Source organism: Cydia fagiglandana, chromosome 25 (genome assembly GCF_963556715.1).
Source record: "Cydia fagiglandana chromosome 25, ilCydFagi1.1, whole genome shotgun sequence".
In the NCBI taxonomy this organism is placed as follows: domain Eukaryota; kingdom Metazoa; phylum Arthropoda; class Insecta; order Lepidoptera; family Tortricidae; genus Cydia; species Cydia fagiglandana.
Genome location: NC_085956.1, coordinates 6081979 through 6096839, shown reverse-complemented (window position 1 = coordinate 6096839; position 14861 = coordinate 6081979). Strand labels below are relative to the sequence as shown.

The following is a 14861-nucleotide window of genomic DNA, read 5'->3' as shown; positions in this document are numbered from 1 at the left end:
GTCGTTGCCTGTGCGGTTTAGTGACTCAGTGGTGGCCGGAATTGCATGAGCTAGCGTGGTAGCCCGATTCAATTCTTGTGAGTCAGAACATGTTAACATTTTCTTACCTTTCACGCCCTCCGTGATAATGCTCCGATCGCTAAGCAACTGATCGATATGCCTTTTGTGACTACGTCCGTCGGCCCCTTCTACGCGGTATGTCAAGGGGCCCAGGCGTTCGATGACTGAACCCGTTGCCCAGAATTGCTTGTTTTGCTGATAAACTCGATACATAACTTTTTCTCCCACCTTAAATTCGCGAGTCGGCGATGCATCCATACCTATCTGCTTTCGTTGAGCTTCCCTCACTTCTTCTCTCGGGTCTGGCCGCAGCAAATCAAAGCGACTGCGTATGGTGCGCATTAATAATAGTTCCGCTGGCGACTTACCTGTTGTAGAATGCGGAGTTATACGATGAGTTAATAGGTATGTTTGCAATGCTTCATGCACGTTCGCATTCTCCCGTTCCGCTTTTTTTAGGCATTTTTTAATTAACCCGACTGTGTTTTCGGCAGCTCCATTGCTGCTTGGCTTATACGGGGAAATGCGGATGTGCTTGATGCCCTCTTTCCTTAGGTATGATTCGAATTGACCACTCGTGAACGGTGGTCCGTTATCAGATACCAACTCGTAAGGATTTCCGAAGCGAGCAAATATTTCGCGTAATAAGGCAATGGTCTCGTCGGCGCGCGTGCCTCTTATTTTGCTTGCCTCAATCCATTTGGAGTAGGCATCAATCAGAACAAAATAATACGTACCAGCTGTGGGCGTTAGGAAGTCCACATGTACTCGATACCACCTCTCTTGCGGCCACTCCCACGGATGCGTGGCCGCCCGTGCCGGCGCCGGGCGCTCCGCTGCGCACGCTGCGCACTCGGCGGTCACCCGCTCCACGTCCGCGCCCAGCCCGGGCCACCACACATAGGCACGCGCCAGCGCCTTCGTGCGCACCGCGCCGCCGTGCGCTGCGTGTAACTCGCGCAGCACACGTGCGCGCAGAGTCGTAGGTACCACCACCCTGTATTCAAACATTATACAATTCTACTCACGACTTAACGCATTGCGGACGCGCCAAAATGGTTTTAAGTTTTCGTCTCCACAGTACTCCCAGCCTTGGCCTAATAAGTTAAATACTTTATGCAAAACCGGATCTTGGCGTGTCGCTTTTGCGATATCGCGGTGGTTTATCGATATACCGTCATCTATAAAATTCAAAAATTCGCACGATTCTTTATTTTTTTGTTCGTCTTTTATGATTTCTAACGGCAGGCGTGACAAATTATCAGCTAAACAGTTTTGCTCCGATTTAACACAAGCTATCTCATAGTCGTACCCGCTTAAAATTACCGCCCAGCGCTGCAAGCGCCCCGCTACCATTTGTGGGATACTTTTATGCTGGCTAAAAATATGCGCCAACGGTTTACAATCCGTAACTAAGGTAAAGCGTCTACCAAAAAGGTAATGATGAAATTTTTGAACGCCAAAAATGATTGCCAGCCCTTCACGACATATTTGTGCGTAATTTCGTTCGGGCGGTGTGAGAGCTCGCGACGCGTGCGCCACTGGCAGATCACCCCCCTCGCCCTTCTGTACCAGTGCTGCCCCCACCCCATAAGGGGATGCGTCACAATAAAGCCATAGGGGTGCTTCCGGTTTATAATGCATTAACATCGGTTTTGCGGCTAACATTTGTTTCACTTTCATGAATGCTTCATTGCATTCCCTAGACCAAATAAACTTGTTATGTTTTTTTAATAACTCGTAAAGCGGGTGTAAAACGGTACTTATATTAGGTATGAATTTAGCATAATAATTTACCAAACCTAAGAATGCCTTTAAACGCGATACGGTGTCCGGTACTGGGGCTGCCTGAACGGCATCTATTTTGCTCGTCTGTGTGCTCAAGCCCTTTGCATCGATAACGTAACCTAGATAAGACACCGATTTTTGGAAAAAAATGCATTTATTTTGTGCAATTCTTAATCCTGCCTCGGACAATATTTTGAATACCGATATCAAGCGTTTATAATGGTCATCGTCGTTAACACCCGTGACTAAAATATCATCGCAATACACCGCAATAAGGTTCATATTCTTGAATAGGCTATCCAGGACGCGCTGAAATTTACTCATGGCACACTTAATACCAAATGGTAATCTATTGTAACAAAAGCTACCCTTATGCGTCACAATTACGCACAGCTGTTTTGATTCTTCTGTAAGCGGTAATTGCTGATAAGCGTGGCTCAAATCTATTTTGCTGAAAAGTTGTCCTCCTTGCAAATTAGAGAATATTTCATCGATGCGCGGTATTGGGTATTTGTCATCCTCTAATACCGGGTTTAGTGTTATTTTAAAATCCCCGCACAGTCTCACCTCACCTGACTTTTTGATGACGGGCACGACAGGCGTCCCCCACTCGCTAGTCTCCACCGGCGAAATGACCCCGTCCGCCTGCAGGCGCTCCAGCTCAGCCTCCACAGCGGCGCGCAGCGCGTGCGGCACGGGCCGCGGCTTGCAGAACACGGGCCGCGCGTCGCTGGCCACTCTTAGTTGTATGGGCTTACCTGTGAACTTCCCAGTTCCCTGCGCGAACACCTGCGGGAATTCTCGAGCCAACTGTGTCCCTACGCCCTCACGACCGTTATTCATATTATATATCGACTCGGGAGTTTCAGGACTGCATTTTATACCTAACGCTGTCATCCACCGACGTCCGATAATGGGCGGGCTGTCGTCTGAGTCTACTACGACTAACTTTAAATCTGATTTCTTTTTATCACCATACATAACTTCACACAACATAATGCCCTTCGGTGTGACTTTTTGTCCCGCGTACATTTTTAAATTTGTCTTAGGAGGCAACAAATTAACATTTTTAAACAGCTGATTAAATAAATTGCTGGACACAGCGCTTATCGCTGCACCACAGTCCAGCTGCATGCGCACCTTAACTCCGTTCACCGTCACTGTGCGCCACCATGGTTCGTCACCGCCGGTATCGTCGTCTATAGAGTACAACGGCACGTCGTACTCGTCGTCGCCGTCCTCCGACCCGACGTCGTCGCTCGTGTCCGTAGACTCCATGCACGCGTTGACCCTATTATGTTTCCGGTTTTTACACGCTTTAGCTATATGTCCCTTCTTTCCACACACATAGCACTCCGTGTTCATGAATGAGCAGCTCCTCGGATGATGCGTGCCCAAGCACCGGGGACAGCGCGCGCGCGGCGCCGCCGCCGACTGCCTGCGGCGCGGGGGCGCGCGCGCGCCGCCGCCGCCGCCGACGCGCACCGCGTGCACGTCCTCTTCTCGCGTCGACATCGGCGCCGATGTCCCGCTCCCAGCGCCGCTGCTGGGTCCGCTGGCCTTCGAGTCTCGATCCGCCGCCTCCAACGACGTCGCTATTTCCACTGCGCGGCTGTATGTTAATTCGTCCTCAGTTAACAGCTTGAAACGTATCGCATCACTTCTCAATCCATATGCCAGCTGATCACGCAGGTTCTCTTCTAAGCACGTAGAACCGGTAAAATTGCATTTCTTAGCGAGCTGCTTAAGTTGAGCCAGGTATTCATTAATGGACTGGTCGGCCGTTTGCTTACATGCCCGGAATGTCATACGCTCTGCCAACTCGGATCGCTTAGGTGATAAATGTTCACGAACTTTTGACACTATATCGTCGAAACTCACTGTATCCGGCTCCGCTGGATAACACAAATCTATTATTAAGTCTAAAGTTTCCGTTCCGACCACCGCGATGAGGTACTGCACCCGAGTGTCCGGTTTTACGTTTGTTATATCAAACCATGCCGTTAACTGACTTATATACGTATTCCACTTTCCCGAGCGTAAATTAAACTCCTTAATGTTAAAAGGTAGTGTTTTCGACATCCTCGTCAGCCAATGTGATATACTGGGAATGGGAGCTAAATAACACAGCACGCAAGTATATTCGAGACTGATTTATTTTTCTGTTGTAGGTAGGCGCATAAATCTAACCCTACCCTTATTCAATACATTGCAAGAACTACCGGATTAGACGCAAACGCTAAATGTAAAAAAGCTAATGCTAAAGTTACTGAGGGCCTACCGCGAACTACGTTCGACGTGTTGCCTCTCTGTCACAGATACGTACGAATAATACGAATTTACACGTGCGACAGAGAGGCAACAACTAAATTATAACCACTTGTGACTATTTGTAATTTGTCATTCCCAATTTGCGCATGTCAGTGTCACAATGTCAGATTTGCCATTTGACAAGCATTATTGTCCCCATTAATAACGATGTGTCCGTGTTAGCGGCACCCTAATATTAGACCAATAAATTGTGACAATTGTCCGTGTCACGCGGACGGCGCGGCGGGGCCTTTACATGTCGTTCTTACGATTGACTCCTTACAATTAAATAAGCCTAGAAAGTAAGTAGGTAGGTAGGTACTGGCAACTGAAAGTCATTTGACTGACCGTATCAATGATGTGCTTTTGACTAGCAGTTCGCAATTTTCCCTAACATTCGGTGGTTTTTTTTTTAGTTTTTTTATTACTTCGGTACAAAAATAGATAACATTCATTACAGGGAAATATGGTGGACAAGCTATTAGAAATATTGATTTTGATTAGAAACCCTTTCCAAAGCATGTGTGCTGATTGAAACAGCAATATTAAAGAGCGAAAACTGGAACTATCCTAAAATTACACTAGTTTGCACAACTAAGGGCCGATATGGACGGACGGCAAAACGCAACCCGACTGCAATTTGTATGTATGTTCCTATACAAGGGTCAGTCGGATTGCAGTCCCTCTGTACCGACCCTTACAAAATAATTTCATGAAAAGATCTCTGAATCATGGTTATCATGGGTAATAGATTTGTTTTAGTGGAAATCTTTTTTTCTTAATACCTTTACAACGGTTTGGTGCACTAAACCGGTTAGGTTGCAACCAGTGGGTACATCAGTCGACAAAGTGGCACTTTTTGCTTGGAATCGACACATTCGTAGTTAAAGAGATTTCATGTCACCCACTTGCCATCATTAAAACTACGACCTCTACAAATAGCACAAAAATCGTGCAGCACGCAATGCACAATTGCAATCATCATGAGATATCAAATATGATATATATGTGTCTTATATTCCCAGTTCACAGTAATATAAACCTTGTGTCCATGCTTATAACGTTTATATTCCTTCACCACATTCAGTTGAAGTATTTCTTGGAATTTTTTTCTTTCGAACTTATAGATATTGTGCAACGGGCATTTTCTTAGAACGCCTACGTATGTCGAACGGAGTTGAGATTATTGCAATTCAGATTGCTCAGTTAATAATGTGTTAGAAGACAAACAAGGTGAGTGATTAAAATTCTGTGTTTTTTTCCTGGCTTACTCCCTGCAATTTAAATTCTATTTTATTATCCCAGATACAAAAATGACAGTTCGATTTATTTATTTATATGTATTAATTATTAAACACATGTCCGGCTCACAGCGGAGACCGAACGCCAGGACATGGTAAAACATACACACAATAGTTATTTACGATACAAGTGCGGAAAAGAGGAAACTCAAACGAGTGGCGATAAATTAAAACACGACCGAAGGGAGTTTTACAGTACATATGGCCCTTTAAACTTTTGACATATGCACGAAAAGTGCTATTTCACGTAACTAGTTCGGGAAAATAGGACCATATGTACTGTAAAATTATATTTTACGATTACGCGAGACAAGAAAAAAGTAAGTAACAAAATTAAACAAATCAAAAAGGGTCATAAAATTTCTTATCATTTAAATAGGATGTACTACCGTATTTCTAGTTTAGCGTTCTGTAGACTTTTTACTATTTAGGTTTTCTCAGTGTGTTGGTTCACCCAGCAATACAATTTATACATACATACGTAAAATTGTCCATAAAAGGAAACTGTTAGTCCACATATAGACATCACAACAGCCCGCATGAATTGTTCGCACTCGATCTAGTGCAGCGGTCACATGCGTGTCCATTACCAAATAAAGCAGTTTCAGCTGCGTACGCGCCGGTTACGCGCTCGCGTCACGCGCCTGCGTCGTTATCGTTGAACTTGATCATCGAGCGAGTCGACCAATCATTCGAACCAGTAGAATGCTCATTCAATATGTTGGTCTGCACTAAAGTTCGTTTTATTTAGCATTAGAAAGAACTTGCAAGAAGGTAAGCGATCTTGACTTATTTTTTATTTGAAAAACGGTTTCTAAAAATCAATAACTATTACTTATGAAAGCAGAAGAATATAAATGATCGTATTAGATTCAGAAATTGTTACATATTTGCCGTAACTTATTTTTAAAATGTGTTTTTCAATTAAAAGGCACATCAAGATTGTTTACCTTATTTCTAATGCTAAAAAAAATGAACTATATACTTGCCGCGAAACTAAGTGGCGAGTCAGGTCATAATGCCATATCTTTCACTCTTAGTGATCTTAACAAGGGTAAAGGAGATAGATGATTTGCGCACCCATATTTTTACACTTGACTGTTCATTCTTAGCACATTAATCTTAATTAGTACGAAGGTACTCTGTTTCTAATTACGCTTGGCCGTAGTCCAAAATCTTGTTGATATTACAATGTACCAGTTCTGTTACATGATTGCACTTCTAGTCCTAATAATAAACGGCTGCTATTTAACTGATCACCAGATTTAATAAAATTTAATACCAAAAAAATGTACTTTACCACCCTAAAATAATGAATGATCACCAAAATTATAACACCATTTTAATGTGAAATGATTACCAATTTTATTACATTTTACTATCCTATTAAAGGAAATGACACCAAACTAATCATTATTAACCCAAAAATTGTAAATGATTACCAAATTTCAAACCCCATTTTAATGTCAATTGATAACCAAATTTTCACATCGTGATATCCTATTAAATAAAATGACACCAAAATAATCATTGTAAACCCAAAAATAGTAAATGACCACCAAAATTAGAACTCCATTTTAATGTAAAATTATAACCAAATTTTTAAATCTTGCTATCCTATTAAAGCAAATGACTCCAAAATAATCATTGTAAACCCGAATATAGTAAATGACCACCAAAATTGTAACCACAATTGTTTCTGTATGGGTCACAGATCAAACCTAACCTAACCCACTTTTCTAGTAGAATTTCGTTTCTGTAAGGGTCGCAGTTCAAACCTAACCTAACCCACTTTTCTAGTAGCATTTCGTTTCTGTATGGGTCGCAGTTCAAACCTAACCTAACCCACTTTTCTAGTAGCATTTCGTTTCTGTAAGGGTCACAGTTCAAACCTAACCTAACCCACTTTTCTAGTAGCATTTCGTTTCTGTAAGGGTCGCAGTTCAAACCTAACCTAACCCACTTTTCTAGTAGCATTTCTTTTCTGTAAGGGTCGCAGTTTAAACCTAACCTAACCCACTTTTATAGTAGCAATTCATTTCTGTAAGGGTCGCAGTGCTAGCCTAGCCCACTTAACTGATAGCAGTACAAACCTAACCTACTTTTCTAGTAGCATTTCAGTATGCTCCTAGAAAAGAAGGTTAGGTTAGATAGGTATATGGTGCGGGGTACGGGGGGTTGAGCGGGAGCGGCTAATAATTTTGGCAGCATTTTACTTTATTTGGTAATATGTATACATTTTTTGGTAATCATAGTGTTTATTTAGGTGAAAATATCGCATTAATTTGGTCTTCAAGATTTGGTGATCATTAATGATTTTTGGTAATCATTCAATATATTTGGTATTCGAATACAATTTGAAGTGCAGTCGTAATTAAAACGGTGGTACTTTTGTAATTTTAGGCCTTATTTTTTTGGTGTTCAGTAATTTTTTTTGGTAAGCATGATTTTTTTATTTAGGGTACTAAAGTATTTTTTGGTGGTCATTATATTTGTAGCCATAATAATTTTTGATCTCGGTGGGAGTACTGTTATTAGCAGCATTTCTTCGTTATTTGTAAAGGTAGCTGAAATAAAAATAATAATATATTAGTACATATTTAGATCTACCTTTTCCAACACAGTACGAACCACCATAATTTTAGTGAAAAGTTGAAAACTGGTATTAAGGACACGGTGGTTAAAAATAACTGCATTCCCGTTGCCAGGGAGGTTTTCGGATTATACTGAGTAACTTTTACTATCGAACTAACCCCGAAATCGCGAAAAAAAATTATGGACCAGCCAAAATGATATATTCAAAGAGATAAGTTCGCCTTTCTACTTCTTACTAATTGTATGTTATTGTTAATATCTTTTTGTACAATAAAGAGTTTACTAACTACTGCTACTACTAAGATGTAAGCCAAAGGTTTTTTGCGATTTCGGGGTTGGTCCCATAGTAAAAGTTGCTCAGTATAATTCTAAAGGCTCAAAGGGAATGTAGTTATTTTGTAGCCACCCTATGGCCTATAGGATAAACAAAAATGAGCTTTGTATACATTACATTAAATTTCTATAATTCAACGAAATTATTTTAATTGGCTGAAATTGAAATAGCCTATTTTTTTGCGATTTTGAGGCGGTCCTGTATGTTTTACTTTAATCGCCGAAAAAACCGATTTTATCGATAACGCAGCACATCACTACTTGCCATAGATATAAATAGCATAGAATAACAATCCGGCCGGTGCGTGCACTCGAGTTTTCTACTAATTCGAGTCCATCCCTGCGTTGCTCAACCGGCCAATTGTCTATTGTGTTTGTGTCCCTTTCCACGGTCTCAATTGAATGCTATTTTTGTCGTTCCTAAATAAACAAATGAGTTTTTTTTTTTTTTTTTTTTTTAAATTTATTTTAACAAAAGTACATACACAATTACAATTATATGGTTTCGCCAAACTGCTTGACAGTTTGTTGGCGAAATACAGCACTCTTTACTTATAAAACTATAACTTATATGACTTATATCTATGTATTAACTAAGGTCTAATTTGGGTATTCGCAATGTTTTTTATACACTTTGTATTTTAACTTAACCTATTTTCTTTGAGAAAGGATTTCATTAACCATAATTTAACTTTATTTTTAAACGTATTTACACTTTTACACTCATCTTCAGATGTTAATTTATTGAAAATGCGAGGTATAAGGTACTTTCTCGTCCTTTGCCCGTAGTAATTACTCGACATCGGTTCTAAGTACTTTTTACGAGGTTTTAATCTAAGATTGCGATTGTAAGTTTTAGTTAACTTAAATACAGGACATCTGTACTGATCTATAGCTAATAAGTATTTAAACTTGGCATGAACAGGTAATATATTGCATTGTTTAAAAAGTATATGATAGTTTCCGTTACATTCTTGTTTCGTTTTTTTATTCACAATCGTTTTAATCAATCTCAGTTGTAAATCGTTATGTTCGTAGCTAGAATTATGAGGTTCGAGGACACTATTGTTTTTTATAAATGATGTATCTATTATTCATTTTGCGTCGCATTTTTTGGTATTATTTTGTAAGTGGGGTTTTTTATGACTTTTACTTGAAACTTAGGGGTCAGAAGAGGAGAAAGTTTTCAGAGGAACATAACGGTTTACCCTTGAATTGCCGACAGACATTTCATCGAATTTTATTTCAAAGACAACGTTTCAAGTATTTTCATTTCATCGACAAGTTATTGCGTCGAAGAATCGATACTAGTAAATTTAAATCGGGGACTTTTAATTGGTACTTGAGTTATTTTGTATATAGATTATATCGTGGTTTTTCTTTACGGGTTTTCTTATTTCATTTTTTATTGTATTTAGTAAAATTTATTACGCGTAAAATTACTTCAATTTGTAATATTTCGTTTTCGAAACTACACGCAGTCATGTCAGTCGGCTCACTCTGCGCGATTAAAGCTATGTGGGTAGTTTAAGATATAAAATTGTTTATCTGGACATACATAATTTTGAGAAAGCGGCAATTTTAAGTTGACACTCTAATTTTGAAGATATAATTTTACAAGGCTGCCATTTTCATTTTGGCCAAATTATAAATAGGTAACAATAATTTAAGCCGTTCATTTCTGTGTAGGGTCGCAGTTCTAACCTAACCTAAACCTACTTTGAATGAATGAAAAGATTTATTTTCAGGCAACTATTGGCCCATAGATAAATACCTTAAAACTAGCATACATATGATTGCAAAATATATCTTAAAACTAAAAACACAATTATGGCTGCGATACAGTTCGCAACCCCGCAGTGTGGCTTTGAAAGCCGTTCGTTTCTGTGTTGGGTCGCAGTTCTAACCTAACCTAAACCTACTTTGATAGCCGTTCGTTTCTGTGTGGGGTCGCAGTTCTAACCTAACCTAAACCTACTTTGATAGCCGTTCGTTTCTGTGTGGGGTCGCAGTTCTAACCTAACCTAAACCTACTTTGAAAGCCGTTTGTGTCTGTGTGGGGTTGCAGTTCTAACCTAACCTAAACCTACTTTGAAAGCCGTTCGTTTCTGTGTGGGGTCGCAATTCTAACCTAACCTAAACCTACTTTAAAAGCCGTTCGTTTCTGTGTGGGGTCACAGTTCTAACCTAACCTACTTTGAAAGCCGTTCGTTTCTGTGTGGGGTCGCAGTTCTAACCTAACCTAAACCGACTTTGATAGCCGTTCGTTTCTGTGTGGGGTCCCAGTTCTAACCTAACCTAAATCTAAAATTCTTACAACAGAAAAATGTATAAATGTATAGTAAGACATATAAAAATGTATTAAAGTAATAAGTCGAACAAATGAATTGCAATGTTTAGTAGTTGTGCCAATTAAAATAATTTTAAACAAATTAGGGATCAAGTGATATTCGTTGAATAGTATTTCTACGCAGTAAGAAAAATTGAAATAAATAGTATATGAAACAAAATAACGCCAAACAATAGTACTAGTACTATTGTTTCGATGAATCGTTGTCGATGAAATAATATTCGATGAAAAATTTGTCGGCAAAACAAGGGTACACCGAACATAACATATAGCCGGTCAAACAACTTAGTAGAAATATCGAGAAATTCATATTTTCTATGGGACGATTGCCCATTGCACCTACATTTTTTAAATTTGCCGCTTTTTTCTACTGACGGAAATGGCTTCATAGACTTTAAATACTTAATGCATAATAGTATCGACTAAGATAACGATAGAAAGAGAGGGAATACGGCCTTGTTCATGGCAATAATGTCTTAAATCGACGATCGTGCGCAGCGGATGATGGTCACGTTCGCCGTGCATAGAATATCCTCTCGTACTTACGTACTTGTCGGAGTGCGACGGATGTTTTATAGTTTAGTTTAACTAACACTGGCCCAGAACTGGCTTAGAAATTTCTGCTGCTGACTGTACCAACCGTTTTAGTTAAACGGTAGACCTAGAGCTACTGTATGAAAGCAATAAGAAGCTTCAGCACACAAGCAACACAAACGGATACTCCGTTAGCAAAGGAAGCCGGTTTCCCACTCACAATAACACCAATTTGGCATCATATATCAAATCACAACACTGAATAGTCAAAAACCGGCCAGAGACAAATATAGAACGTGGAATATTTCGGATAATGGACCGGAAACCGGTACGAACCGGTTTCGTTGATAGGATGATTTGTTGTAATGCACTGGGCCATCCTTTTTAGGCAATTGAGGATCTGCGCATGTGATGCATGGGTTATGTCATCGTAACATCTCAAATCGACACTGACAAACGTTTACCAATTTTGTGAGGTCATTATGCATAGCAGGGGTTTGCGGAAACGATTACTACCTATACTTCGTTTTTTTTTAGCATTAGAAATAAGGTAAACAATCTTGATGCGTCTTTTTATTGAAAAACATGTTTAAAAAATAAGTCACGGCAAATATGTAACAATTATGAATCTAATACGATCATTTATATTCTTCTGCTTTCATTAGTAATAGTTACTGATTTTTAAAAAGCGTTTTTCAATTAAAAGACATGTCAAGATCGCTTACCTTTTTGCAAGTCCTTTCTAATGCTAAAAAAACGAACTGTAGCAATAATCATCAACATCGTTTCTAAACACCGGTTTTAGTTACGGTTATGTTTGCACCCGTATTTGTCATTTCTATTGATTTGTATAGCTTTTGCTAAATAAGTATGGCTACAAATATAATGACTACCAAAAAATACTTTGGTACCCTAAATAAAAAAAAACCGGGCAAGTGCGAGTCGGACTCGCGCACGAAGGGTTCCGTACCATAATGCAAAAAAAAAACAAAAAAAAGCAAAAAGAAAACGGTCACCCATCCAAGTACTGACCCCTCCCGACGTTGCTTAACTTTGGTCAAAAATCACGTTTGTTGTATGGGAGCCCCATTTAAATCTTTATTTTATTCTGTTTTTAGTATTTGTTGTTATAGCGGCAACAGAAATACATCATCTGTGAAAATTTCAACTGTCTAGCTATCACGGTTCGTGAGATACAGCCTGGTGACAGACGGACGGACGGACGGACGGACGGACAGCGAAGTCTTAGTAATAGGGTCCCGTTTTACCCTTTGGGTACGGAACCCTAAAAATCATGCATACCAAAAAAAATTACTGAACACCAAAAAAATAAGGCCTAAAATTACAAAAGTACCACCATTTTAATTACGACTGCACTTCAAATTGTATTCGAATACCAAATATATTGAATGATTACCAAAAATCATTAATGATCACCAAATCTTGAAGACCAAATAAATGCGATATTTTCACCTAAATAAACCACTATAATACCAAAAAATTTATACATATTACCAAATAAAGTAAAATGATGCCAAAATTACTAGCCCCTCCCGCTCAACCCCCGTACCCCGCACCGCATACCTTAGGTAGGCATACTGAAATGCTACTAGAAAAGTAGGTTAGGTTAGGTTTGTACTGCTATCAGTTAAGTGGGCTAGGTTAACACTGCGACCCTTACAGAACGAATTGCTACAAGAAAAGTGGGTTAGGTTAGGTTTGAACTGCGACCCTTACAGAACCGAAATGCTACTAGAAAAGTGGGTTAGGTTAGGTTTGAACTGTGACTTAAAGAAACGATATGCTACTAGAAAAGTGGGTTAGGTTAGGTTTGAACTCCGACCCACACAGAAACGAAATTCTACTTGAAAAGTGGGTTAGGTTAGGTTTGAACTGCGACCCTTCCAGATAATAAATGCTACTAGAAAAGTGGGTTAGGTTAGGTTTGAACTGCGAACCTTACAGAAACGAAATGTTACTAGAAAAGTGGGTTAGGTTAGGTTTGAACTGCAACCCATACAGAAACGAAATGCTACTAGAAAATTTTGCTTTGCTTTAATAGGATAGCAAGATTTAAAAATTTGGTTATAATTTTACATTAAAATGGAGTTCTAATTTTGGTGGTCATTTACTATTTTTGGGTTTACAATGATTATTTTGGTGTCATTTTATTTAATAGGATAGCACGATGTAAAAATTTGGTTATCAATTGACATTAAACTGGGGTTTGAAATTTGGTAATTATTTACAATTTTTGGGTTGATAATGATTAATTTGGTGTAATTTCCTTTAATAGGATAGTAAAATGTAATAAAATTGGTAATCATTTCACATTAAAATGGTGTTATAATTTTGGTGATCATTCATTATTTTAGGGTGGTAAAGTAGATTTTTTTGGTATTAAATTTTATTAAATCTGGTGATCAGTTAAATAGCAGCCTTAATTATGTTGTTCTACGCTAAGATAGTGTATGGAAGTGAGAAATCTTAACGAGGCTTTATATAATTTTTAAAAGACGTTTCCTTCGTTCCTTTCTGTAGAAACTAAAATAATTTCTATACGTCATCCTGTTGATATAGTTCTGGAACTTTCATATCGATTTAGGGACTAAAACAACCGTCGTCGTTTCTTTGTATGAATCTTGAAAATTCTCCATAGCTAGCCTAGGTTCCAATAGGTATCAGAAATTTTCTCTAGGCTTCAAACTACATATGGATGCTGATAAGCAATAATGTGTCAAACCACATTAATTTTGCAATAAGATTTCAGCTCAAAAAATTGACGCTTAAAGTTGACATTTTATTGCAATATAGATGTGGGATGACACATTTTTGCTTAACACCATCCATATCTACTTCTTAATTATCCCAATGGCAGTATTTACACAAATGTCGTCAAAGAATTTACAAGAATATTTTGAACCGTACGTAAACATAAATAAACGCACTCTAATAACCCAGAGGGCGTACCACGAACCACGTTCGACGTGCCTCCCTGTTACACATACGTACGAATTTATAAGTGCGACAGAGAGGCGAAACGTCGAACGTGGTTCGCGGGAGGCCCTCTGTCGTTCCGTTGAACGGTTAGATATTCGCTCAGCTCAGCGCTGACCCATTTAGTCGGGATTGCAAAGCAAAGGCCGTTGACTGCGCCTGCGCCACCGGTCGCACCACTCGCACCGTTGCTTACCTTGGTTAGAGCTGTGATAATTGAGAAGCCCTGGTGGCCTAGCGGTAAGAGCGTGCGACTTGCAATCCGGAGGTCGCGGGTTCAAACCCCGGCTCGTACCAATGAGTTTTTTGGAACTTATGTAGGTACGAAATATCATTTGATATTTACCAATCGCTATTCGGTGAAGGAAAACATCGTGAGGAAACCGGACTAATCCCAATAAGGGCTAGTTTGCTTTCTGGGTTGGAAGGTCAGATGGCAGTCGCTTTCGTAAAAACTAATGCCTAGATTAGAGTTTAGTTGTCAAGCGGACTCCAGACTCCCATGAGCCGTGCCAAAATGTCGGGATAACGCGAGGAAGAAGATTCGGTCTAGATTTTATTGCATTATTTCAGAGCTAGAGCAAACAGGTGAA

At 39.4% G+C, this 14861-nt stretch overlaps 2 protein-coding genes across 4 annotated transcripts in view; one reads left to right on the top strand and one right to left on the bottom strand.

Annotated features, from left to right (window-relative positions):
• The window catches only part of LOC134677002 (transcription factor CP2-like protein 1), a 93929-nt gene that overhangs the window by 60655 nt on the left and 18413 nt on the right, over positions 1–14861 (top strand). The gene's annotated exons all lie outside the window — the stretch shown is intronic.
• Positions 1812–3213, bottom strand: LOC134677041 (uncharacterized protein K02A2.6-like). Its single transcript, XM_063535467.1, has 2 exons — positions 1981–3213; positions 1812–1939 (listed from the first exon to the last, which is right to left on the bottom strand). Exons 1-2 carry the CDS (start codon positions 3211–3213, stop codon positions 1841–1843), a joined length of 1332 nt encoding a protein of 443 aa, XP_063391537.1. The 3' UTR covers positions 1812–1840.